This window comes from Anoplopoma fimbria, chromosome 1, assembly GCF_027596085.1.
Source record: "Anoplopoma fimbria isolate UVic2021 breed Golden Eagle Sablefish chromosome 1, Afim_UVic_2022, whole genome shotgun sequence".
Lineage (NCBI taxonomy): Eukaryota > Metazoa > Chordata > Actinopteri > Perciformes > Anoplopomatidae > Anoplopoma > Anoplopoma fimbria.
In genome coordinates, this window is record NC_072449.1 from 25,787,285 (window position 1) to 25,814,401 (window position 27,117).

A 27,117-nucleotide genomic window follows, 5' to 3' on the forward strand; every position below is an offset into this window, starting at 1 on the left:
TGGGTCTCAGTGCTGGCAGAGCTGCCAAGGTCAGGCCTGCTGCCATGAACCTTGATGTCAGACAGCAGAAATGAAATGCTGCCTCTCAGGCCAGATAAAATAACAACATACCAGATCAATATCCACTTATCTTTACTGTTTCAGTGGTGCTTTATTGGGGATTATGTGGGCTGGGTGGTGTCAGATTTTCAATGATATGATATCATACGCCCATCATGTTTACTTTCCAGAAAATGACCACACTATTGGGATCAACTTTCCTGCATGAGCACTCGGTTACTTTACAGGTGTCCTGTAAGGATAATCAATCCTTTTGGATTCTATAGATCTTCATTCATGAAAGACAGAGATCGTCCTTGTAAAACTTTTATTCATACCTTTATCTTAAATGGAGCAATAAACAATGCTTTATTTCGGTCACAGCTGCATTATTTAGAGAATACTTTTTGCATACTGAAACATCATATTATAAATCAAACTAGAATAACTGCCTTGCAGTTGTTTGCCTCCACCTACCAGTCATGTTGCATTTTCCATCCATGTGATCAAAATGTGATCACTTCATCATTTGATCCTATTAAACATTTGTGTGAAATTGTCATAATTAGCATATGACTTGTTGAGTTATGGCCCAAAACTGCTGTCAAATGCATAACGTGGTGCTAATTCTATTTTTTTTTCTCCACCTGAAACACAATAAAGACTTTTGTACAGTCAATGATTCATTTAAAAAGGTAGAATTTGTCTTGTTTATACGTCTTAGTCAGCATCGACATTTGTTGATGGTAGATGGTAAGGCAGATTTTCCATTTCTTCCCTACAACTCAAAACAGTTGAGATGAAAATAAACAGAACGTTGGCCCTGAAGCTTCTGAGGTTCCTCTTAACATTGTGGTTGAAATTTCCCCGACTACTCTTTAGTGTGGAAAAACAAGACGAGTCTCTTAAATAAAGCGTACCCTTTTTTTTTTAATATAATGTTTTCAATAAAAATGACATTGTTTTGTACAATTATGGACATGATAGACTAGAGTACAGGTTGCGAAAACAGACATAAAGAATGACATACATGCTTTACAGAGAGAATAACAAGCAGACTGACTGCATCAGTGAAAGTGAATGGATCATATACATATAATGTTCTTTCCTCCTGGCACACAGGAGAGTCTCTCTCTGATGTCAGTGACCCACATCCCACAAAGAAGAACCCCACCTTAACAACCACTTTTTATATTATTGTATATGTGATTCTGCTGTACAAATTACACAGCTCTTTAAATAACCTACAGGCTGTCCTTCACTGGGGCTCACCTCGTGCTTTTGAGATCAACCAGGTGGGGACAAAAGTGTCTCTCAGGACAGCAAGGTCTGAACCTGCTGAGGTGATCTGGGAAGCAGGTTCTCTGGGTCTTTGTAGCTGTTAGCTGGGCTGGTAAGCGCACTGTAAACCTCCCCATAGGCTCTGCACACCAGCTCTGTGGACTGACGGAAAATCTGCTCCCTGCACACACAGATGAAAACTCTTTACATTTTTATACTTAGAAAACAAAGTACCAGAAGTGAGTGGGCCTTTTAAATCCCAACATTTCAGGTCTAAATCAGACAAGCAGAGCTAAACTGTGAGAGCCGAGTTAGTTAGCGAACAGTAAGAATTTGTCCTAATTGCTTGTTTTTTTTTTATGTTCAGTGACCATTGTGTGCCCCCGCTGTGTGAAAACATGAGTAGCAGTATGTGGTGCACACTGCCATCTATGGATACATATCACTGCATAAATGCACAAACATCAGGTGTCAGCCACAGCAACATATACCAATTCATCAAAGTAAAGAGATAATTGTATTCCCTCTAATCATATGTGCAGCTGTCTTATAAACAAAAAAATTTCATGGATTTCTGGATCCATCTCTACAAATGTTTCAACTCAACTTAGGTTATGTCACACCGATTTTTGTTTTTTTAGTGCTGCAACAAAGTTGTTAAGCTACTTTTTTTAAAGATCGATTATACTACATTTGGACAGTTGGGCAAAACACAGCATTTGTGTATGTCACTAGATACTTACTTATTTTGAGGCAACATGGATTTAAAACGAACTTCTGGCATTTTTTAAATCTAATTAGAAACAACATATTGTTCTTTTTTTTTATATTGTGAATTGTTTTCGTTCTAAAGTTTGATTACCTTTTAAAATTATTTTGAAGTACATAATGTGACTACTTCTTGCAGCGGAGTACAAATGGAGGATGCAACAGTAGGACTGTAGAGCCCAGTGAGAGGACTCAAGGACACAGTGGGAGCACCTTGGTTGTGTCCAACTAAGGCTCTTGAGATCCATATTTTTAATTGGCCCACAGAGAACACAGTGCTCTTGGTATGGAGTAATGTTTTATACACAGCACTATGGTTGTAACGCGAAATTTGAAACGTTGGGAGTCTAAAAGTACATTCCCATTATTTGTGAACTCCAGGAGCGTTTTTAGAGTGCTGGCGGGTGTTTTTGTGTATTTAGGTGAGCAGAGAAGCAGACTTGAAAGATAGCGGGAGAGAGAGAGGGGGGAGGGAGAGGGAGAGAGAGAGAGAGAGAGAGAGAGAAAGACAAAGAGGAGGAACGATTTCAGGGAATGAATGTGAGTGAGAAATGGACCAGAAGCTAATTAATGGCGTCCTGCCCATCAGTCCTCCCATGTCCATTAATAGAGAACATTAACCTGAGGTACAGAGTGCTCCTCAAGCCTGCTGCACTTCCCAGTAAACGTGACTCATAGAAAGAGCCCTCCAATGTAGCAGCTGGATTGAGCTAAAAGCATGTGAATTTCCTGATCAGTAATACAAATACAGGCAGCCCTGACGACCACTCTCTCAATGTTTTGGTGGCTTTAGCAATTTGTCATCGGCGCTCGCCATGCATTTATTTGAGTGTTTTGTTTGGAATGCTGCAATGATTTTACTACATCTGGGAAACTAATGAATGTTGAACACTATTAGGCTAACCTGTTCTATTTTCATCACTGTTTACCTTGCTGAAACACCATGTTGTAAACATTTAACACACCTGAATATTGCATGTTTGCTATTCTTTTTTGTCAACAATTGGGACAGGAACTCACTTGATGGCTGCACTGAGCAGGAAATTGAGCTGTGGCATCAAAAGAGTGTCCGGCGATGACAAGTAACGATCGAACTGGACCTGTTGTTTGTGTGAGGAGTCAAAGAATAATAATCATTACGTTTAAATTTATTGATTCCTGCAGAGAGACTTGCTTCATTAACAAACACACACACACACGCGCACACGCACACACAGTGTAACTCACCATCGCTGCTTTCACAGAGGAGCTGTCCATGCTGGGGAGGAGCGACAGAGGACCCTGAGACAGAAAAGTCAACATCAGCTTGGAATCAACTCAAGGTCACAGTGTTTGAACAGCAACAATGTTGAATCTCAGGAGTGCACAAAAAGTCATGTGGCTGAGGTCTTTCATTTATTTATTCACATTTGCAGGCAGTGTTGAACAGTTTTCTGCCTTTCTCATTTGTCTACTACACCTCAGGCAGCTACTAAAAATGGATGGAGTACATGATGACTGAATGAGTGATTTACCTCCGACCACATGGGCGTATAATAAGGATCATTTATTTTTCTTTGGTTTAAGAAAAAGTAAAAAAAAAATAAAAAAAACACATCGTCATTGTGTCTAACTGCTTCCTACCCCTGATGAAACAAAAAAAATATTCACAATGGCTATAAATAGTGCACGTGCATCAGTACAGGACACTTCCTTTATTGTGCTGGCTGATTGGTTGGTTAAACATCTGTTTGATGTCATGGGTTGCTGTAATTGAATCATATTGGATTCAGACTATTCATGTAAAAAACTACAAAGAGTCAATTTAAGTAGGTAAGAGATGGATCATTTTGGTGATTTGATAACTTCAGCTATATTTTCAGCCCTAATTGAGAGTACAGAAGATATTTATCGGGAGAAAAAAACGTGTTTGAACACAGAACTTGAACACTGTGAAACTTGGTTTGGTAACAGAGAAAAGAAGAGAAATATCCTCCCTTACTCTTGATAGCTAACAAGATGACTGACTTTGCGTGAACACAACAGCTGGTACCTTTAAGGCAATTAGCTGACACTTATTATCCAGAATGGTAACATTAAGTCAAGCTTAAATGCCTTAATTGCCAACATTAAAAGCAGCAAATAGAAGACAGTGCAAGGGTCAAAGCTGGAGCGCAGTACCTAGAGGGATTTTATGGGGATATGGGCACATTAACAAACACACTATGAGCCTGAAAACTGCTAGCTGCAAGCCGGTGTTGCTTTAATCACAGTTGTCTTGTATGTGACTTGTTCATCTGATGTATCACAGAAAATAACAAGGATTAAATGTTGAGCAGATAGTGAAAGTAAACCTGAAAAGTCTAAAATAAACTTGGGGATTCTTTTCAGTCGTTGACATCTGCCGTATGCCGTCGAGTGTGGACAGCTAGACCTAATCTTTTCAAACAGAAGACTATTTAAAGCAAACCCGAGACAGGCCACCCGAGGAGAGAGGTAGTCTGCGAGAAGAATGACAGTTCTTGATTGAGCTTTGCGTTGAGCTGCAGCAGCAGGGTGTGGTGTGTCCTGACATGACCCAGGGTTTCAAGACTTGCATGCTAAACCACAACTATGGGCCTCGGTCAACGCAGTGGCAAAGTGTGTTACAAAGAGGGAGGAACAATCCGGGGCATCAGCTCTCTCATTTGCACAGGACAATTCGGGTGAAGCTAGAATATTTGTAACAGAACATAATATGATCTGCCTCCCTCTCTCGCTTTCTCATCTGAACATGTGATTGAAATGCTATTATGCCCTAAGAAAGATATTGGTCATGTGGTAACCATGGCAATAGCTAGTGTAAAGCCTACAGAGTTAGCGTAAACAATAAAGTGAGGGCCTGTAAAATAAGGGACCATTAGGGACTCTAACAGGAAAGTAGAGAGAAAAAAACACAGTTCTTCACAGTTCTATAACTTCATGAGTGCGTGTTTGTGAATGTGTAGTTGATTGTTTCATGTGAGACCTGCTCAGCACCATGCTGCTGGACACAGCTGTAAATGTAACTCAGTCCGGCTCTGGTCAGCACGTAGGATGCCTGCTCGTTGATCAGGGTGTCAAGGTGAGCCTCGATCTAGAAAATGTGGGAGAGAGTGGCTTAATATCTAGTCCAAGCCCGCATTGTGAACCGATGGTACTGGTGGTTAATAGAGAACCACTGTGCTATTGATAATGAAACTTCCACAGGAGCTCTTGTGTTGCTCAATTACAAAAGACTTGCTAAAAATAGAGGCTAGATGGCGCGTTTAAGCATGAACAACAATGCATGACGCACACCCTTTTATTAGATAGCAAATTAAATATTTTTAATAAAGGATTTGGGCTCTGTGGGTTTTAATGGAAGGAAGGAAAATAATGTTCAGTGAACAATACCTCTACGCAGAGACAATGTTGGACTGTAAGCTGAGTTTTAATTTTAGATGACATTAGTTACATGATTCAGTTGTCTGTCATACAAAGGGTTTGTCCATCATTATTATTTTCATGCCCTTGACTAATTGTAATTAAATGTAAAAAGATACCTAAAACATGAAAAAAAACCTGAAATTAAATTTTCTGACTCACTATTAATGTGTGTGATTATTGTTTACTATTAGGACAGACCTGGAATTCGAGCATCTCAAGCCTCTTGTCAGTGAACTCAAAGAGAGCCAAGGTTGTCTTCATGACATAGAGGGAGTTGACCATGTAGGTAGCCATGTCAGCAGTGCCCAGGTTACTGGCAGACACAGTACATAACTGTAGGAGGGGATCCAAGATGCAGGAGAGCACCTGGGAAAGATAAAGTAAGACAGAGCCTTAAGAGATGAGGGAAATATCATTGTCGCGTGACAAAAACAAAAATTAACACATTTATATCAGAAAAATTCACAGCAATTGGTTCAATATGAAAATGAATGGAGACAAATTTGACTTTTCTACTGTTTAAACGTGAGTTTACTTGAGCAAAATCAGCCTGGCGGGCATCCAGAGGAACTACTGACGAGTCGTGGGAGGCCAGCACCTCCCTGAGGAGGGAGAGGGTCTGAGTGAGGGAGGCTGTAGGTCCCAGGTCTGCAGGTGGTAGCTCCACCTGCCCAGGCAGACAATGACGGTAGAAGACAGGGTATTAGGTGATGGTGCAAAAGGAAAAGCGTTATTCTTGCAGAGATTAGTTGCGCGTGTAACCTTCACCAAGACATCATAACATTATCAAAGCATTAAACTTCCCTAATGAGCAGCAGGTGAGACCGAGTATACGACTGCTTCCTGCTGCTACTCTGCGCCTCAGCTTGTTCAGAGTCAGTAGAGCTTTTTTTAATGAAGAGGGTTTTGATTTCATTGGCTGCTGGATACACAACACAGAACTGAGCCCAGCCACCGTTGTCCACCTAATAGAGCAAATTATGAGAAGGCTGTGTTCCTGGCATTAGCTGGAATTGACACCAAAACCCTGAGGGCCTCCAATTGGATTAACACCGAGCTACAGGGATAATTCTTGTAACTGCTATTGATCAGGACACAGCCAGCATGTTATGTGGAAGAGCTCCCGCTCGTGCTGAGGTATATTTGGACGGCAATTTAACTAAACGGTAACAAGTTTGGTGTTTCTTGGCAGCTAGCGCCATTTCGATGCTGGGGCCAGCAGGCTGAAACTGTTTACAAGCATAAGATCATCAGAAAAAGCCTTGTTGTCTTTGAGGATTTCGACATTTAAGTGTTTTTATGAAAGAACAGAGTGAAAGTCTCTATTTTAAAAACTACTTCTTCTTCTTCTTCTTCTCAGTTGATGGCATTGTTTACCTACCAGTCACTTTCTCACAACTGTATAAGAGAAAACAATATTGTGGATTATTCAAATACAAATCATCCTACTCATACTGTACCTTGTCCATCAGTCTGCTTGCATGAAGGCTCAGGCTGTTGAAGAACATCTTTTTGCTGAGAATGTGCATTTCTTCTATAGTGATGAGCAAAGAGGCCACGCTGGTCCCAATGATGGAACTGGACAAAGATCATTGATTATTTACATTATAAATAAAATATGTCTTTCGGGAAAAAAAAGAAGTCAAAATTCAACAAAATATGCTCATTGGAGCTTGTCCAAGAGCCTAAAGTGACATCTTCTCATTGCTTGTTTGTCCATATGACAAACCAGCAAAACAGTATGACATTTAGAATGACACAAAACAGTGAAAAGGCACAACATTTCCAAATCAGCAAGTATGTCTCGCTGTGTAAATTACCTAAATTATTAACGGATTCTGAAATCTGTTGCCGACTGAGTGAGTTAAAGTACCTGATGGTGTGGTGGTAGAACTTGAGCAGGTTGGACAGCTTGTAAAGCAGGACAGCGCCTGGCTCAGCCACGATGACCTGCTCTATCCGAACCTGAGGGACGGATACATAAAATCACAGAGTGAGGACATGAGCAGAACAGGACAGAAAAACGCATGCATTTAACAGAGCTGGTCAGCGTTTCTGTTATAGCGTCTTAAATGCGTTTGGGTGCTCACTTTCAGCGGCCTGCAGACTCCCTCAGTGATGTGTCCAACCACCTCCTGCATGTTCTCCTCCACACCTAATGTGAGAGGAAGACACACACACCAGTAGTCAGGGTATCTGGGATTAAACACATCAAGTGTTTTGAGGTGACCATGAATACAAGCAAAGTATTAATGAAAACAAAATCTTGAAATTGGATCTAAAGTAAATGTGAAGTAACACACTTACTCCACTGTTTACCCAAAACTTTTCTTGCCATTGCCATTATTCAAACTAGCTCCAAGATTTCAAGTCTTTATTTGTCATAAACGCAACATTTACTGTTGATCAGTAGTTGCTGATGAAATAATTGTTCTCAAGCTCCCTCAAACAATTCTACTAAAAAATGTAGAAACATGTGAAGTAATAAAAAAGAGAATCCAAGACATAAGAAATAAAAAAGAAAATAGTGCAGAAATTTAAAAAAAATGGGAATAAAATCTAATAAAAAATATGGTAAATTCTAATTAAAAATATAAGATAGAATACAGCAGACCGGTGAGTATATATATTTTAAACTTTTTCCAAGTTCCAAACGATCACGTGATTGGTTAGGAGTGAGAATCACAATTATCTGCAAAAATCTACCCCAAACGTGTGTAAGGAGATAAGAGATACATTGATAACTTGATGTAATAGCAGCAGCTCAGCACAATACAATTGACCAAAGGCAAAAAGCCCGTTCTTGACTGATCCCCCTACTGAGCTGTGTTCATTCTTAACTGCTATAAAAACCGGAGAAGCTAAACGAGGGAAACAAGCAAAGGATTAGTCCAGCTGAACTAAACGGACTGGAATTAGATGTGTTCACACTCTCAAACTGTTAAACTCTAACCTTACAAAACAACTGGTCACCTAAACTCTATCCATTAAAAAAAAATGACTTGTGAGTCAGTGTGACATGTGTTTACAACACATTCAAATATGCAACAAAGCAAACATTTCCAAGGGATAGATAAAAACAAAAGGGGAAAATAGCTGTAGGGGTGATTGCTTTTTCTTTGTTATTAAAGGTGTGGAATGAACCGGCTATGATGGAGAACTGCAGTATGTGTGATTAGCATGCAGGAAACATTGTACCTTGCAGAGTGACTTGTTTCAGCAGAGCTTCTAGGTGCTCTTTCTCTGACGCTGTGGCTTGGTGCAGCCAGGCCAGCATGTCCCCAACATACCTGAAAGAGAGACAAAACAGTCTGTATTAAACAGTATGTCACTGAGGGGCCAACCCGAGGGCTAAACTAACCATGCCGAGACCACAGCTACAGCGAGGCGCGGGTCATCGTGTTTCACTCACAAACACACACTTGGCTTCTGGTGTTACATAACCGTGGAAAACAGGACGGTTAAACTTGAATTATTGTGTGTAAGCCTGTGTGTGTGTGTGTGTGTGTGTGTGTGTGTGTGTGTGTGTGTGTGTGTGTGTGTGTGTGTGTGTGTGTGTGTGTTTGGACATAGGGAGGTGAGAAAGAACTTGATGTTCTCAGAACTGCTGATGCCTCCTATAAAGTGGAGGTGCTTTTGTGTTCCACACATGCCTGGTATTCTGAGAAAATCTCCCATTTGGCTCCTGGGCACATGAGGAAGACGGAAGAGCACAATGTTCTACAACAGGAAACACAGACACACTGGGACACTGATGAAATAGACATTTAACATTTTCTTGAATTGGATTTTGAAAGTTAGAATCTGAGGAGTTTGGAACTAAATGTAATTCATCAACATTTGCAATCATACAATAATTACACTCTAGGATATTTATATATCTTAAATATATATCAAAAGGGACAGTTGTGTTTTAAGGAATAGTACTATATCACTGTAATACCATCTCTGTATATCGTTTTGTTTAAAGTTTTGCAGTTTTTTTTATATTTTGTGAGTTTGAGGAATTATGTACAAGATAAATCCTAACAATTGCAAAACAGCCTGGCATTACAACATGAATTTTACAAAAGATATAAACTGTATTTGTATTCATCAGCTCTGGTTGTGGCCACATGTTACCTGGATGCAGACTGAAGTTTGATATCATTTAAATTATTAAATAAGATAGAATATATCAGATTACATCTTTGGAGATGCGTTGCTGTAGATGTTCCTATTTGTAAAGGGGAGATTGCCTTTGATTTTACAAGCATCCTTAAATTGAGCAAAGCTACACTGAACTCATCATTTAATGCCAAGACAATAGAGAAAATATTTAGGTTTCTATCAGGACTAAAGCTTCCTCCTGTTTCTATTACAGTAAGGACTGGCAAAGTTCAGTTCATACATGAGATGTACCTCATAGGGTCATGTGAATGCATCTCTATGGGGCGAGGAGTCCCTCCCATTCCTCCACGGGTGAGGGCGTCGATGAAGCCTCGTACCACAGCACACCTGCGCGCAGTCCCAAACTCATCCAGAGTGTACCTGGCCAAACAGATGATAAAGAAGGCAATATTTAACACCCAAGCCTCATGGGAAAAGGCGGCGGTCACAGTGTTTTTGTGCAGACTGTGTGACGGAGGTCAGTGGCTGACATACATCAACAATGCAGGCAGCTTTTCCAAAAGGAAATACTTTGGGGTTGTTTTGATTATTTTACGCGGTGGAGGGCTCTGTGACAGACTAAACAGAAGATAGTGCTGAACTAAGATTCCGGGAACACTGGTCTCCACTCTCATAGCCTCAACATCCCCAGCCGACACATGACCTTGAACACTTACTGGGCACCGAGACAGGTGCATTTCAGAAAATGCAGACGGACAGAACCGAGAGTTTGGCATGTAATGATGTCATTGGGTAACATGTGAAACTTTCCTTTGGGTCGTTTTGTTCTAGGGACAGAGTCAAACTCACAGAAAGCTTCAGGTAATCTGTGCGTCCTCTGCAATTCTTTGAGCACAAATTGCTGTCCTGTTCTAGAAGGTATAAAACCTGTTTCTTCATTTCCTTCGTTATATATTAGTGCTTGCCTTAAATGTGTGTGAGTAATGGGCATTAGTAATACTTCTCATATGTACATTTCAAAGCACTTAAAGATTATCAAGACCCATAGTGGTACATGTTCTACGATTCTTAGAGTGACTGAAACCTTTTTATAAAATAGTTTTCTTTCATAGCTATTGTGAAATACGCTATAAACACACAGCTGTGACCGAATTACTTCTGTATTACTGGCCAATTAGACACCTATTGTTTCAAAATGTCAGATATTGCCGTGATTTACTGCTAAGTATGGATAAGTGGTTGAAAGAGACGGACAGGCTGAAACTACTGAGAGAGAAATTGAAAAATGGAAAAGACACAAATCTAACGCTGCAAATGACAGTGAATCACGGCTTCTCAAGGCTTATTGTTAACTTTATCCCCTAACCCACAAAAAAAAAAAACGTGACAAGGTAAATCAAAAATGTAGCTGCTGTAAACAAAAACTGTTTACAATAAAAAAATGAATTCCCTAAAATGTCTCAAGTATATCAAGTAATGTATTTACTTGATACAATTTGAGCACACTTTTATTAAACTATGAGGGAATATATTTGGATTAATTAATGTGAACTCCTCATACAATATTTTTATGAAACCTGCTGACATGGTTAGTTACAATGCTGATTGTTTGTATTAGATGTTTTTTTTTTTTTTGGGGCCTGCACTTTCTTCTTCTGCTGGGAGGATGGTGGCGACTTTTTTCTGTTGCTTCAGGCTGTTTGTCCTGCAGTTTCCCCAACCAAACACCTCTTTGTATCGCTCACCAAGAACACAGTTACAAGATTATTCTTGGCAATAGGTTCTCACACGTCACCTGCGAGGGCCCACAGATTAAAATAAAGAGCCTTATAATCACTAACAGAACTTACACTCAATTTTCAAATCTAACGAGCATGTATTTCTGCTTCTATGTTGAATGCCAGCGAAGTGTAGTGCCTGATTCTATGTGGCAAATATATTATAAACGGAGGTGGTTCGAGAACATTTTTAGGGCTCCAGTTAGTATTCATTTGAATAAATGAATGAATAAAATAATATCCACCCCATTTTAAAACATGTACCACTACACAGGTCTGCTTCTACTAGACAGTAATGCTCTTAGAAGATGTGTAAACACTGATTGGCATGGAGAGGAAGATACATAAAGGAACTGACCATGCAACATGTTATGTGTGTGTTTGTGTATGTGTCGGTTACTTGTAAAGGACAGGTCGGTCCTGTAGAGCTTCCATGGCTTGAGTCAACACAGGGCAGATATCACAGGTCTCTTGGGTCAGTCCTCTGCATTCATCTTTGTAGAGAGACAAGAAGTGAAGCTTTAAGAATAGGAATGTATCCTCCATCTAACTAAATGGCTGCAGTCTTTCTGGTAACTATGCTTGTTGTGTCATGCTCCCGTCATTGCTGCTAAATGTTTTGGGCCCTGGAAACCCTTTTGGCAAGAAGAATATCAAAGCACCAAGAACATTTTTCAATCACATTTGTCCATGAGCTTGTACCAAAAAGTCAGTCCGTTTACTTCTGCTTCAGAAAACACAAACAATAAACAGGCAGTTGCCAGACTGTGGAGAACATGCGTCAACACACTTCACTCTAGTTAGACCTGGAGTAAATGCCTTATTCAAAACAAATGCCTTATTCAAACAATGTGCAGTAATATTTTTGTGAAAATGTAGGTCTCTCTCATAAACAACATGAAACATGCCGATACGAGACCCTTCACAAAATAAACTTCTACAATATGTGGAGAAATGATCAAACAAAATAATAACTTTCAATTTCTGGATTTGGGTCTTTTGGCAAATACAAAGCAGAGCAAAATAAGCGTCTGTAGGGAAATCATAATTTAGTAGATGCTCTATATTGGGTTCTGTGGTGTCTGTGATCTAAATGGTTTATTTCCACCTCAATTTTGATGACAAAACACATGGCTAAGCTGCGGAAAATTTTGGTTTCTGGCATTCTTTTGGCAAAACTCAGTCAGGGGTTATGAGTCACATGAGTCCTCAAATGTGTCCTGTACAAGCACTACTTGCACTTGAAAGAGCACAATTTTAAGTGAACAAATCATCAAGCAGTAGAAACTTAAGACAAAAGACCAAAAACATGAACTTAAAATCACAGACTATGGTAGTAATTCACAATGAATTTCTTGTACAATGAGGGACACAGTGAGTCAGTTTTATCCGTCAGCGTGTTCTGCACTCACTCTGAGCCCAGCGGTAGAGCTGCTCATATGATGTCTCCTGTAACACGGCCATCTGCTCCATGATCTCTAACCTGGAGCGGGCACACAAACCAAGACCACATATTACATACACATAACCTGCTGCATCGTGTCAGATCCCGGGCAGTGACATAAATACCAGACCAGTGGGTTATTTTTTTTCCACTCATCTGTTCCTTCATTCAGGTCAAAAATGAATTTAACAACTAGAACAGAATCACTGAAAAAAAAAACAATTTAAAAACAACATTGTTATTCCATTCTGTCAGAGGAAGTGGAGCACAGAGCGACACAATGAGGAGAGACGTGCACCTTACCCCGCAGTTTGCTGGTTGGTTCGCAAGAGGATTTTCACATCCTCGTGGATGTGCTTCACTCGGCTCAGAGCTTTGAAGAAATCCTGGGAAATTGAACAATATGTAAATATATGAGAAGCAATGTGGGTTTGCAGGTTTGGCCATACGCGAAAAAAATGACAGCTTTGGTGAAAATATTTTCTGGTGTGACCGCATTGTAGCTGATCATGCAATATCGATTGATATAACCTTGATTTGAAGCTGATAGAGGTGTATGTTTGTTTCATATGATAACTTATCTATGCGCATATCAAAAGCACATAAAAAAGGAAAAGGTTTTTAGATTATTTTGTTTATAATATAAAGTGATGTTAGGAAAAAAACAAAAAATGGAAAAATACTTGACAAAACTTATTAGGGTGGCATGTTGGTAAAGTGAGAAGCTCAAACATTAAATGACACATATAATAGTGATTATCAGGCAAAAAACTGAAAGGAAAAGACAGCTACAGATCAGCAGCACACTCATCTGTTCCCGATACTGCGTCCTCCCATCGTGAAGGTGCAGATGGGAGGATTCTTTACGTGACTTCATTAATTAGTCTACATTATAATAGAGATTACCTCAGTGATGGGGGCATCCCGAGCCCCTCGCAGTGTGGCCATCTCCTCATTAGACAGCTGGAACTTTGCAAGGAAGGCCTGAGCAACCTGAGCTCTCAACTCCAGCCGGTGACTGAGGGGAAAGAGATAAACGTTGTCATTTCCTTCACTTGCCATTGCTGCACCTTAATATCTGTTTATGGAGAATTACTTTTTCCTTATGATATTTTGTCATTTAGAGTCTGTCCATTTCAGTTGGGTCTGTTTCTAGTCATCACAACTTGTTTTGTCTGTCTTCAAGGACCAGGAGAATTTTTTTTTCTCACAATTCCTTCCACTGTATTTTGTCATTACCTTTGTGTTTTCTGACTGTGCAAATAAAAATACCTGTCAGTGGAGAAAAACTCGAGCAAAGTTGTATGCTTTTATTTAACACAAAACAGAAAGATGCCAACAAGTCAACAAGCTGTAATGTTTGAAGCTCTACAGCAGATGGCAGTCATACTCCACACACACACACACACACACGCACACACACACACACACACACACACACACACACACACACACACGCACACGCACAGTGAGCTCTGAGTGAGACAACAGGGTGGGACACACACAGACTAAAGATATCATGTGCAGACAATAAATAACAAGAGGAAGACAAGAGACACAAAAAGTCTACAGAGCCAGATACCGGCCAGGTTTTTGTCACCATCAATAACAGCAGAGCGACTGCTATCCGTGTCACTAGAAGTGTCTCAACACAATAGTGTCCATGGCAACCGCCCAGTCAAACAGGGAACTCTTGTCACGGGATAGCAGGAGAACAGGGAGAGCTCCCTCTGTCCCCATGTTTCCATCCAAACCAGCTCGTCTATATTCTCTCCTCCCGTCTGCGAAAACAAGGCTGGATCGGTAAATCACCAGGTTGTTTTGGTGGAGGAGCTAAACCCAACATTATCTGACCATTGTCTCTCACACGGCTGTTACCCATGCTCAGCCAGCTGAAAGTAACGGGTTGTAAATCTGTTAGAGGATTCTAAGATTTAGTATTTCTGTGTAGAGCTTGCTGAGCCTCACACGCAGGACCTCAAGGCATCTTTGCCCTTTATGGGTTCTGTGTGTAGAGATTTTGTAGCGATGCACAAAGACAACAGCTTGGCTGTCCCACCGCCTTTCATTTCCTGCACACATAGGCTTAAGTATCATACTCTAAAAAGGGACCTTATATAGCAAACTGGCTACTTCAGCCAATATTCATTTTTTTTAAAATACAAAAGAAGGCTGCAGGCTCCACTTTGAGATTGTCAAAAACAATATTTTAGTCCGTCACAAATATCTACAATTACAGTCAATTATTTAGGTGACAGAATATAGTTATATTATTTGACCTTAAAAGAATCACTGCCCGACCCTGCACACATGACAAAGAGGAGAATACTGAATAAATCAAGAGAAAAAAACGCTACTGAAAGATAGTTAGTTAAAACAGGAGGCACTTCAGCTACCTTCCCATTACAATTACATTGATGTATGTAAAAAAAAAAGAAAAACACACGCTATGCTAATGAGGCTATTAATTAAAATAAGTGATGCATACATTAGTGAAAACTATTTCCATGCGAACATGCTTGTCTTAATTCAACACATGAGCAATATTAACAAGAAATATGTAAAGTATTGTACATCGAGAAGCTACTGTTGTCTCAAGAAAAGAGATTTTATCACTAATATGCAAATTTATGCAGCAAGCTTTCTATCTGTTCCATAGTAAGAAACTGTGGCAAACAGGGAATTTCTATCACTAAAGCCTGTCGAGTTATTATCTTCACAAGATCGAGAGAATAAGACAGAAATGCACAGATGAATTCTGTGATAAAAAAAGAAAAACCTCCCACACATCAGTTTTATGGGACATAAAATTGATTGGCCATCCGATCCTAATAGGCATAAACTAAATCTTCCCAAGCCTTATCTGATAGGTCTCATTAAACATGCCATAGCTTGGACTTTCATTCATAAAGCATTTAAGCCACAGACTGCATTCTTACCAACAGCCGGTGCCTTCAAATCAGTGTTCACTGTGTTTATGAGAGGAGTTCATTTGAGTGGGCCACTGATGTTGTATTCACATCTGTATAAGATTAGGTTAAAGCTAAATCCAAAACTTACTTTGTAATATATTTGATCAAATTAGGCCTTCTTGACCCTGAAATGCAGAAAACTCAAAGTATTTAGCAATTTTTTAAAAAGGACCAAAGGCAACGTCTGTTTTTATTTTCAGTCACCTTGAAACAGTGTTCTCAGGGTTAAGCCACTTGATGGCAATTACATGATTTACTCAACTGACCTCACGTCTGTCTATGGACGTGTTGAACTTCATAGACACTGGAGCACCAGAAGAGAAAACCATTCACCCATGTCAAGCTGTTCAACAGATTCACCTCTAGAAATATCCTGTTCAGGCCAAAAGTGACAGACGTGTTCCTCCAGGATGTAAATCACAACAAAGACACACAGGCTGCACATGGCGAGGAAAGGGGGGATTGTGGGAGCTCTAGCAGCAGAGCAAAGGAGAGCGAGGGAACGGTGGAGCAGCAGGATCGTTCTCTGCGGTGCTGTCAGGACATGACACGTTCCTCTCCTGACTGCAATTATGGAATACCAGAGAGAGGAAACATACTTGAGTGAACAACGTCAAACTGCACTGGGCGAGTATGAGGAGACTCTGGGCTGCTGGTTCAAAAAAAGAACTCAAATGAACTCAACATGTAAGCTTCTCTTTAAGAATATGTGAAAAGTGGAATTAGATGCAGGTTACATGATGTTACATGATGAAATGAACTACAGTTACAGTGTTTGTCTCTTTGTGTCCGTGTGTGTGTGTGTGTGTGCGCACTGCTAAGATTTCTCAGAATTTTTTTCTCAATTGATTTTGTCTGTTCATGCAGAGATATCGTTTAAGCAGTATAACACAGAACGATCTCATGAACAGCTTCGTCAAACAGAAACACTGGAACTACCGATGCCTGTTTAATAACCTCACAGAGCTGAGCTGATGGCGCAGCACCAAGATTATGAAACATGAGAGCTCCATGAGTGAACAACATTTAATTGAATTTATTAGATTATTTTTATTTTATTCTGATCTCATTTTAATGATTTGATTGAAACATGTGATTTCTCTGAAAAGATTTACGGGACTGACTGACTGATAAGCGTTACGGAATGAATGATGCGGAGATCAGCTGTTCTCTCTGTAACAAGCGAACGTCCAACCCTCTCGTAAACTGTAAACAATGTGGGTCGATTATCCATTAAAATCTATTAGGGGCCATTTCATTGGCTTGCGTGGAAATTTGGCATTCACAGAGCTGTTAGTTAGCCATGCACCGATGAACACAGTCACATCAGACAACACAAAGGCACACTCACAGCCATGCCCTCATTAACACCCAGCTGGGCCTTAATAAGGCTCAAGTGCCATTTTACACTTTGATGTCCCCGATCGTTCTCTCGAGGGTTTCGGAGCTCTTGATGACCTACACAGACATCATACTGAAAACATTTGCTTTCATTTCAGGGGGAAATTGTCTAACTGACACACAGGGCTCCCTATCTAACAATTCATCATATGCTGTAGGAATTACTGTCGGAAGAAATGAGGCTGCAAAGCAAATCCAGGTAAATCCTAGTTGTTGTTACTAAATGTTTCGACATTGCTCCTTTGCATGCAGCCATTTAGGCTTCTTGTCGCTGCCTGAGCAGTTCAGTAATAGATGTAGAACTAAGCCAACAGGCCAAACGCATTCAGGTCCGGCTGCTCGGGGGGTCACACAGTCCACGGAAACATCCATTTGTGAGACGCCTCAACCTGTTCAGCAACATGTCGCGCTAATGCAAAGCTCACACGGTGCAGGACAGCTGGGTAGCGTGACGTTTCATTATGGAACAACACACAACACCGATTCAGTGATCCTGCTGACAGCGTCTATGAACAGGGCCGGCCCAAAACAAAAGAGCAGCACGTCTGAGAGCAGGAAGACAAACACGGGCCGTCCGCTCTCATCGACCCGCCTACCTCCACCTTTGCTTCTGCACACTGTAAGCAATGCGCTGTTCCTCACCATTTCATTAGAGCTGACAAATGACACAGTGTCACTGGCAGATAAGATAGCAAACAGTTGGGGACAGGTCTGCTCTGCCACATCAGGAGCATCTGCAGAGCTTTGACAAACAACTGAGCTCTCTCATCAGTGCTGCCCTATAAGCACAAAATATGAGATTATGCTGGACATGAAGCGTCAACAGGAGAAACATAAAACAAACCAAAAAAAAAAAGACATTGGCTTGGGACTGCAGAGGATTGTGTGACCTGAAAAAAGGTCTGACCAAGAAACCTGGAGTGGTGTGGTGTGGTGCAGAGGGCTGACTGCTGGGTGGCTGAAGGACAAAAGCTTGACTGCTCGCTTCCCCTGGCAGCTCTTCTGAGACAAAAATCACTAAAGACAAGGTCAAAGCCCAGCGTGCAGACACCATCCCATCTGTCGGTGGGGTCACTGCGGTTCTGCGAATGAAAATGTCACTGGGAAGGACAGCAGGTCCCAAAGGGGCCACTATGCAAAGACGGGCACTCAGAAGGGCGACCATCTGAAACCTCTGACCACCTACTTTCAAAAAAAAAAAAAAAAAAAAAAAAAAAAAAAAAACCCCTTCACCAAACGATAGCACTTGGATTAATTCATTTCGCTGGTGGCGAATCCCCACCGGTGTCTCTCACCGCAGTCAGATTCAGAGCCCTCCCCTCCTGCGTCACCTTTCCGTCAAGGTGGTCCTGAAGCTGTGCCAGCGGAGCATGGAATTGCCTCGGTGCATCCCAGCTGTATGCAGTGTGTTTTGCCAGAAATCTGCATTATCTTTGCCCGTGCCGCTGCCTCTATGTCGGCTCACAAGGTCACTGAGCACTAAGGTCACAGTCGCCACAAAATGCTAATGAATCCAATCCCAACCCACAGCTATGAGCGAACAGGAGCGGTTGTTTTTATATAAACACAAATTCTTAGATTAAAGCTGGAGTGCTAAACTTTTGTCTCCCCCCTCTGGCAGTGAGAGTATTTAGACTAATGGAGGAACCGTAGCGATAGAGCAGCAGCTAGCTATCAGGAGTGGATGCAAGGCTTGAAGAGAGTGCTCCTGGAGGCGGGAGAGATGCAGTGAGCTCACCTGGAGGCATACGTGTGCCAGCGCATGGGAGTCACCACCAGTGTCTGTTGGTTGGTTGTGGTGTCCACAACTACTGCAAAAATACTGAGCACTTTCCCTGGCAGCAATATGCTTAATAAGCATTGTGTGAACTTATTTGGCAAGGGCTTGAATGTAACGGACGTTCATTTATACGTAAAAGTCACGCACTTCAGATTTAATAAAAGCTAAATTAATTTTATTGGCAGGCATACTACCCCAAAACATCCATCAGTATTCCAAGAGTAACAGCCAGATGCACTGTCTGACTCCACTCATGACTCCATTTCATGCATAGCTCTATGTATTGGAGCCGCATATCTGATGGCTCTTAATATGTGTCAGCAAATCTCAATGCACCCGCTCAAATACAGGAACACTCTCTCCAGTTGTAATAGTCTTGTTTCCATGAGATAAGGGAGAAATGCAGCGAAAACAAGAACTACTTTGATGTGTATCTCAAAGCCAAACATCACAGGACCTTACGAATAAAACAAATGAAGTTTGGTTAATGATGGTTGCTGCCCTCCTTATGCAAATAGACAACTGCGAGAGAAATATTCATCAAACTCATTAATCATTCATCTCTCCTCATCAGAAATAAAGATGTGCTTCCCAGCTCCTCTTGCCCTGCACCATATCTTTGTAACGTCTGACACTAAAGAGGAGCTGCATTTCAAAGACTAGAAATCTACTAGTGTTGGCAGGTCAAATCTTTATTTGTGCAAATATTCAAATTATCCCCATGTAATTCTTAATGTAATTGCTTGGCTCTACCTAAATCAAAAAAATCCCTGTGGGTGCCCAACTTATAGAGGAAACTCTTGGAAAACAAGGAAGTGCTAGCACATTGAGCAGGATCTCACTTTCCAAACACCGTGTGTGCAATAAAAGCTTATCACTTGCAAAGTGGACCATGTTGTTCCTGCAGTGTGGTTTGATTGAAGTGCTATTTGTCTTGAAACTCGCCTGAATAGAAAAAAACATAATTTCTCTGCAAGAGAAATGAGACTACAGAGAGAGTGAACTGATGGAGTCTAGCTCTGGTATGAAGAAGATGCCTATCAGCGAGGCGTGTGATGGGTTTCCAAAATGACTTGTGGCCTCAGAACAGATAACGGCAGTATGGGATTTCTCTGAAATTTCTTTTTAGAGTTCTATTTTAGAATAAAGTTGCAACCTTTTCTCCCTTATCCCCGCTGACATTCTGAAATGTAATTTTTAAAGTTCAGGGTGGCAGTCTGTTCATTTTGGTGATTTAGTTACAATCAGACAGAGAAAAAACTTGTGATTGCTATGATAGAATAAAATTGTGTCTCTTGATTAACTCCCATATCAACACTTGTTCGAAGGAGAACAATGCTGAGTAACAAAGCTTGTTCAACGTAATCCATTATAACAGCCCTACAATAAACAGAACCTTACATAAGAGGTTCAGTATTTTAATTCTCACTATACTCTTTAGACTAACTTGAGGATGTACATTATAAAAGTGTTGTGATCTACATTGCATAATACCTAACATTTTGTCCACCAGATTTATGGATCAAAATACCAGAAAAATACTTATAAATGCATCAAATACAATAATACCAAACCACTGCCTCAAAAGTTACAGTAGAGCTGAATTAACTTTCTGACCCACTAACTACCACAGCAAACAATAAAAACAGTACGTTTCCCAAAGGTAGTAATAATTACTGTGTATTAGATTGCAATATATTGAAAAGAAGTTTCTACATTCCTGGTGTATCTCTTGCAGCCACAAGAAGCAATAGTAAATAATGGTACCCACTAATTGTAAAATATATTACAAAGGTAACTTGATTTCCTGTTTTCTTCTCATCTATCTTTTTTCAGATATACATGTAGCAATAACAAGCGCACAAATACATCCCCAACCCAACAGACACTATGTTTGCCCCTTTTGATTTAACTCACTTTTCTCCCTGCAGCTTGTTGGTTTTCACTATGAGGTCTTGAGTCTGATCCTTAGCAGCCTGTTGAAGAAAAGTTGTTGAGATTTTAAAATTAGATTTAAAATATCTGTTAAGTGATGAACGTCACACATTTTATTCACATCATGCACAATTATACTACGTTCTATTGTTAAGAAGAGTTTAGCTTTAGTAAGTCATTTTCTGGGCAGGAGAATTTTCAAAAGACATGCAGGTATGATATAACGTACCTTTAACCTATTGGTCATTTCTTCAGAACATGTGCTCATGGCCTGAACATCTTCATGAAGACTTTCAAGCTCCTTTGGAAAACATGAGGTCACAGTTACAACAGATGTGAGGCCGATGCATCCCCGTTCACACGTGCAATGTCAAAAACGACTGTTCAAATGAAGCCTGGAAAGTAGACCGCTACAATCTCAGGTTTTCACATTCCCCACTACAGTCTATCTATGGTCTTGGTGATATTAGTTGCTAATAAATTCTCCCAAAAAACTTTCACATCCCCTTGAACTTAAAACTCCATATCACTCCCTGGACTTTAAAAATGCACTTCCACATCACTATCACAGCACTTGTAACTGAAATCGTCTCTATTAATCCAAAGACATGACACCATGGCTGGTCTGTGTTGTCTTGTAAAAAAAACAGTTAACAATTTAGAGATGAACCCACGCACCTGCCTCTCAATGTGAATATTTGTCAACCCACCTCAATCTGAGGTAATCTAGTAATCAGTGCACAGGTACAGTACCAGTCAAAAGTTTGGACACACCTTCTCATTCAACTACTTTGAAGAATCTAAAATATAAAACATATTCTGGTTTGTTGAGCATTTGTTTGTTTACCACATAATTCCATATGTGTTCCTTCCTAGTTTGGATGTCTTCAATATTAATCTACAATGTAGAAAAAAATTTAAATAAAGAAAAACCATTGAATGAGAAGACGTGTCCAAACTTTTGACTGGTACTGTACATTCCTGGTTAAATTGAGTTAGACTTGAGTGCTGTTTAAGGGTAAATAAACTGTATTTTCTTGAAAAACCTACCTCTTTTACATCCTTAAATATTCGTGCAAAGTCCTCGTTGATGGAGAGGCTTCGTCTCTCTATGTCACCGCGAAGATTTCTCCTGGTGCGCAAACTGTTGTCAGTGAAGAACACGGAGAGCGCCTTCAGAGCTTCGAGCATCTCCTGGAAGCGCAATCAAAAAGGACATTATAATGGCAGTCAGCTGTTTGAGGTAGGGGAACAAACCAGGACCCGACGTCCACGTTTAAAACTACAGCCCACACTCAACCACTGTTACATGAATGACTTTCTCTTTACGTTGTTACAGTGGTTAACCACAGCCAGCGAGTCCCTCTCACCCAAAAGCAACAGTATGCGCAGTTGTGACACGACTGTGTTGCAGGTTTAGCTAATGTTAGCTAGCTAGCTAGCGAGAAGCTAAACTCTCACATCTTACCTTGTCATTGTCAAGCCTCGTCTCCAGTATTTTGTTAAGCTTCCTTGACAGCGGGTTATTGGGCTGAGAAGGCACATTTTGGTTGTGCAATACAGTGGAGCTGTCCGTTGAAATGTCTATTTTAGTATCAGCCATCGTTCACAAACACCTCCACGTCAACTTTTGGAAAGATGTTTTGGTCCGTCCGAAATTAACGTCCGGGCGGAAACGGAGGAAACGATACAACGTTCCGCTACGCGATTATTAGTTTTGTTAAAATACGTTATAGTTTTTTTAAAAGGAAGAGGCTACTGGAGTGATGACGATAATAACAGTGATGATATCATAAAAAAATAACTTTTTCTAAACTGCAGGCCTCCCCACTTCTTCAAGAAGCTGTGCTATTAGTTATATCATTCCAAGTACTGAATAGTAACAATATATTCAAAGTCATAATTCACAAGGATTGAGTGAGAGGCTCGTTTAGTCAGTTTACTGGGTCGGTATCTGAGTCAGATTAACTTTTGAAAAATAAGAGAGACGAGACCACTATTATAAAAGATCCCCGATTTAAAGCATGTACAGGAGATGCTGCGTTCAAGTACATTTGGAAATATTCCACTTTTTATCCTCCTTTGGTTCTACAGTATGAAGATAGTGGGGATAGTGGGATGACCTTGTGGTTAGTGAGGTTATGTCACAGCTACACAGGCCTTGGTTTAGTAACCTGTAGGCTAAATCTGTGACTCTCAACTCGGCTGACTGTGCATCCCCAAAAAGGGGGAGGGAGAATCAAATTTATGATTCAATTCAGTTTATTTTTATATTTGTATAGCCCAGAATCACAAATTACAAATTTGCCTCAGAGGGCTTTACAATCTGTACACATCCTCTGTCCTTCCCTCACATCAGCACAGGAAAAACTCCCCCAAAAAAACACTTTAACAGGGAGAAAAAGGAAGAAACCTATGGGAGAGCGACAGAGGAGGGATCCTTCTCCCAGGATGGACAGAATGCAATAGATGTCATGTGTACAGAATGAACAACATAACAGAGATACAACACATTCAATGTATATGACATAAATGATTCATATAATAATTACGTTATTATATTAAAAAATTGAACTTAAGCTTTTACAGATATACATCTTTTTCTGCTATTTTTACCTGTACCACATTTATAATAAACTGTTTATAAAATGTTTAATTATCTTGCTTCAACATTGTAAAGCATTGGAATACTTTTACTTAAGCATTGTTTAGTTATGGTTTAAAACTGCTTAATTTTCTTGAAATTGCTCCTTTTCTGAGCAATTTCTAATTTTGTAAGATCTTTAAGTGCATGCTGTCTGCAGAAATCTGAATTACATTTTTTTTTTTTGGTGCACTTTCAAGACAACATTAGTTCAGTAATTTCATCTCCAGAGTCACTTATAGTGTCTCTAAGTTATTAGGTAGTTTATCCCAGGCTAATAAACCTATACTTTTTCGCACAGGGCGTAACACAGGCAAATAGCCTACAGTATGAATGTTATAAATCAGGCTTTTTTTGACCATTAAGACAGTGCTGATTAAAAATTCTTGCAAAAATAATCATTAGGTTGTATTTATTTAACACATTGACACCAAAAGGTAACATGTTAATGTGGGAAGCCCTTTTTCCAACTCAAACTCCAACTCAAGACGTTACAATTACAGAATAGCAAATTAATTGATACACAAAATATAAGCTCTTATTTGATCTCTTAAGATACAATAAGATAAGATAAATAAGATAATCCTTTATTAGTCCTGCAGCGGGGACATTTACAGGTTTCCAGCAGCATAGAGGATAGTGCAAACAAGAGACATAATAAAAAAACAAGATCAAAAATGAAGTAATTATAAATAAGCAAATGAGCAATACAATTAAAGTCCCTACTGTGTTAAAACATGCTACTTAAAAACGACCTATAACACCAATTTGAGTATTTACCACCCACCAATAATCCTATATTCGGATTAGTCTGTTGCAATTATTGTTTTCGTAGTAATTTGCCTCTGCACTATACTTTTGCTCTGGTTTATGCTTTGAGATGCTTGTTTAAGAAAGGAGATGCACTTATGACTTCTGGTGACTAGTAGTTCTCTTGAATACCTATGTTGAATACACTTCCTGTAAGTCGCTTTGGATAAAAGCGTCTGCTACATGACTGTAATGTAATGTACTGTAGTTTATATATCCTTTATAGATATAGTGCAAACAAGAGACATAGTAGAAAAAACAAACAAGTATTTTAAACAAGTAAGTAAGAAAAAAACCCACAATAACTAAGAGAAAAATCTTATAAATACAGAGAGAATAATTATAGTTATGGTATTGCACCCTGAGCCTTCCGCTTAGCACTTATTGTATTCATATTAGTTTGTTTCTGTACTTTTGCTCTGGTTTATGCTTTAAGATGCTTGTTTAAGAAAGGAGATGCACTTATGACTTCTGGTGACTAGTAGTTCTCTTGAATACCTATGTTGAATACACTTCCTGTAAGTCGCTTTGGATAAAAGCGTCTGCTAAATGACTGTAATGTAATGTAATGTAATGTAATATAGACCTGATAGACTTATACTCTCATAACATAGCTGCCCCTTGCTTTCCCCCATCTTTCATCGCCTGCGTTTACTAGTCTAGCAGTTTACGAGGCGTCCCTGAATGCATCGGGAGAATGAGGGGAATGATAGTAGCGGTGAGTCCAGCCCCTGGGTGGGGATCTGTGTGATTGATGGTCACCTCCTGAGCGTGTTTCATGGACTCGCCTCCTCCTCTCTCTCTCTCTCTCTCTCTCTCTCTCTCTCGTACTCTCTCTCTCGTACTCTCTCTCTCTCTCTGAGCAGGAATGTGGAAACGGGGAGTTCAGTCAGACAGCACTGCACGTTTCTGCACAGCACAGGAGTGAATAATTGAATAAATATATTGATGAGGAGGATTCTGCGGTCACTTTTTTTGCTGGGGTGGTGGTGGTGGGGAGGAGGAGGATATTAACATTAACATTCTTCGGTCGAACGCGTTTTCTCTTCTCTTTTTCCTGGACTGCAGAAAAAAAAGTTTGCTTTGAGACCCAACACAGCTGGAGTCAGCAGATGGAAATGAGCTCTGTATTCCGGAGGTCTCCCAACATGTAAGCTTGTCTTTTTCCTTTTCTTTTATATGATTCACATGCAGTGTGAGTGAGCACTGCGATAATACAGCGTGTTCCGTGAGGTCACCCCTATAACGAAAGAAAATCACTGCGATTATGTTCCTTTAGTGGCTGCTCCTGCAGGGAGTGTGTCCTCAACTATATGTGCACTTTATGTTGTACTTAATGGGTAGATCATATGTTATTACAGTCCCATAAGTGTTGTAGTTTTGCTCTGTTATGTGTATGCTATCATGATAAAGTTGCTGTTTTGTTGTAGAGTTAATCATGTTTTCAAAAATAAACAGTACTTTTACAGTAGCCAGACTTGATAATAGCAGTTGTTCCATTAATAGCCAACCTGTTGGGAGATACTGGCTGTTACTATGCATATTCAGTGCTGCCTTAATATGAGCTGATTTTAATGAACTAACTAGAATGCTTTATTTATTTCTCTTGGATTCCTGTGTGATTATAAAGGAAAAGGAGAATAACTGTTGCCCTCATCTTATCAAACTAGAGTTGATGATTTATTGGCCTGAGTTTGATCATTTATGAATTGTGTTTGCTATTAGTCATGAATCAAAATCTGAATAGTATTGAAGATATTGAATAACTATGCCCCTCATTAAACGATGTCCAGCTTTTCTACCGTCTACTTATCTGCTTACTTCATCATTTCAAGTCTTTTAGTACTCTACAGGAGAAAAAAGAATACCATCTGACAAACTAATAAGTTATGGTACTCTCTTACTCAGATTCTTTTCAACTTATCAAGCTGTGGCTAATCAAGTTATTCCAAAAGCCAACAACCTGTTCCCACAGATGACTTTTCCTGTCTTCTCTGTGTCTCTTCCTCCTGACAGGGACCGGGAGTCACTGAGAAGGTGAAGGTTGCTGGTGTTAAATGCTCACTGCAAGGCTTCCCAGCACACTGCGACTGCTCATATAACTGCTGTTGGTTCAGTGACTGTGTGAAGCGCTCGTGGGCTGTTTACCATGGCGTCTAGTCTGACATGTACTGGTGTTATCTGGGCCCTGCTGTCCCTGCTGTGCGCTGCCGCCTCCTGCGTTGGTTTCTTCATGCCCTACTGGCTGCTGGGGACACAGATGGACAAGCCAGTGTCCTTTGGCACATTCCGCCGCTGCTCCTACCCGGTGAGGGACGAGGAGAGGCAGGCCACGGTGATGCTGGAGCAGTGCGGCCGCTACGCCTCCTTCAACGGCATCCCCAGCCTGGAGTGGAGGATCTGCACGGTGGTGACGGGCGTGGGGTGCGGCCTCCTCTTGCTGGTGGCCCTCACAGCTCTCATGGGCTGCTGCATCTCTGACCTCATCTCCCGTACAATCGGCCGCGTGGCCGGCGGAATTCAGTTTGTTGGAGGTGAGTTTATGTCTCTGTGTTTTTGTTTTTCCCCTCACAATGGTTGGCTCTCTTCTGACTGCGGATGTGCAGAGCCAAGGCTCTGGTTAGAATAATGAAAAGATATGGGGCTATCAAGTTTTTAACTTTCATATCACACATGACTTGATGGTTTGCTTTGCATTGGAAGATTCTTTATAACTCCTAAGATGTTTA

General features: G+C 40.4%; 2 protein-coding genes across 2 annotated transcripts in view; one reads left to right on the forward strand and one right to left on the reverse strand.

Moving 5' to 3' along the window:
• Positions 1 to 543: 543 nt before the first annotated feature.
• On the reverse strand, positions 544 to 22,625 carry cog6 (component of oligomeric golgi complex 6). The gene is made up of 19 exons (XM_054623379.1): positions 22,403 to 22,625; positions 21,985 to 22,128; positions 21,164 to 21,235; positions 20,917 to 20,975; positions 13,753 to 13,864; positions 13,150 to 13,232; positions 12,815 to 12,885; positions 11,803 to 11,896; positions 9,916 to 10,044; positions 8,713 to 8,804; positions 7,605 to 7,669; positions 7,388 to 7,479; positions 6,975 to 7,092; positions 6,050 to 6,181; positions 5,713 to 5,880; positions 5,075 to 5,182; positions 3,316 to 3,369; positions 3,109 to 3,188; positions 544 to 1,501 (listed from the first exon to the last, which is right to left on the reverse strand). Exons 1-19 carry the CDS (start codon positions 22,535 to 22,537, stop codon positions 1,354 to 1,356), a joined length of 1,956 nt encoding a protein of 651 aa, XP_054479354.1. The 5' UTR covers positions 22,538 to 22,625; the 3' UTR covers positions 544 to 1,353.
• Positions 22,626 to 25,264: 2,639 nt separating this feature from the next.
• The window catches only part of LOC129094712 (LHFPL tetraspan subfamily member 6 protein), a 40,495-nt gene continuing 38,642 nt past the window's right edge, over positions 25,265 to 27,117 (forward strand). The window contains exons 1-2 of the mRNA XM_054602977.1: positions 25,265 to 25,538; positions 26,405 to 26,922. Of these exons, the coding sequence (XP_054458952.1) occupies positions 26,538 to 26,922 (385 nt within the window). The 5' untranslated portion in view covers positions 25,265 to 25,538; positions 26,405 to 26,537. The remainder of the gene's footprint in view (positions 25,539 to 26,404; positions 26,923 to 27,117) is intronic.

Coding starts and splice junctions, on each gene's coding strand:
- cog6 (XM_054623379.1), bottom strand. CDS start 22,537: ATGGCTGATACTAAAATAGACATTTCAACGGACAGCTCCACTGTATTG. Junction 13,233..13,752: donor GGGATGCCCCCATCACTGAG/GTAATCTCTATT, acceptor TCAATTTCCCAG/GATTTCTTCAAAGCTCTGAG. Junction 8,805..9,915: donor CATTCACATGACCCTATGAG/GTACATCTCATG, acceptor TCTCTCTTTCAG/GTATGTTGGGGACATGCTGG.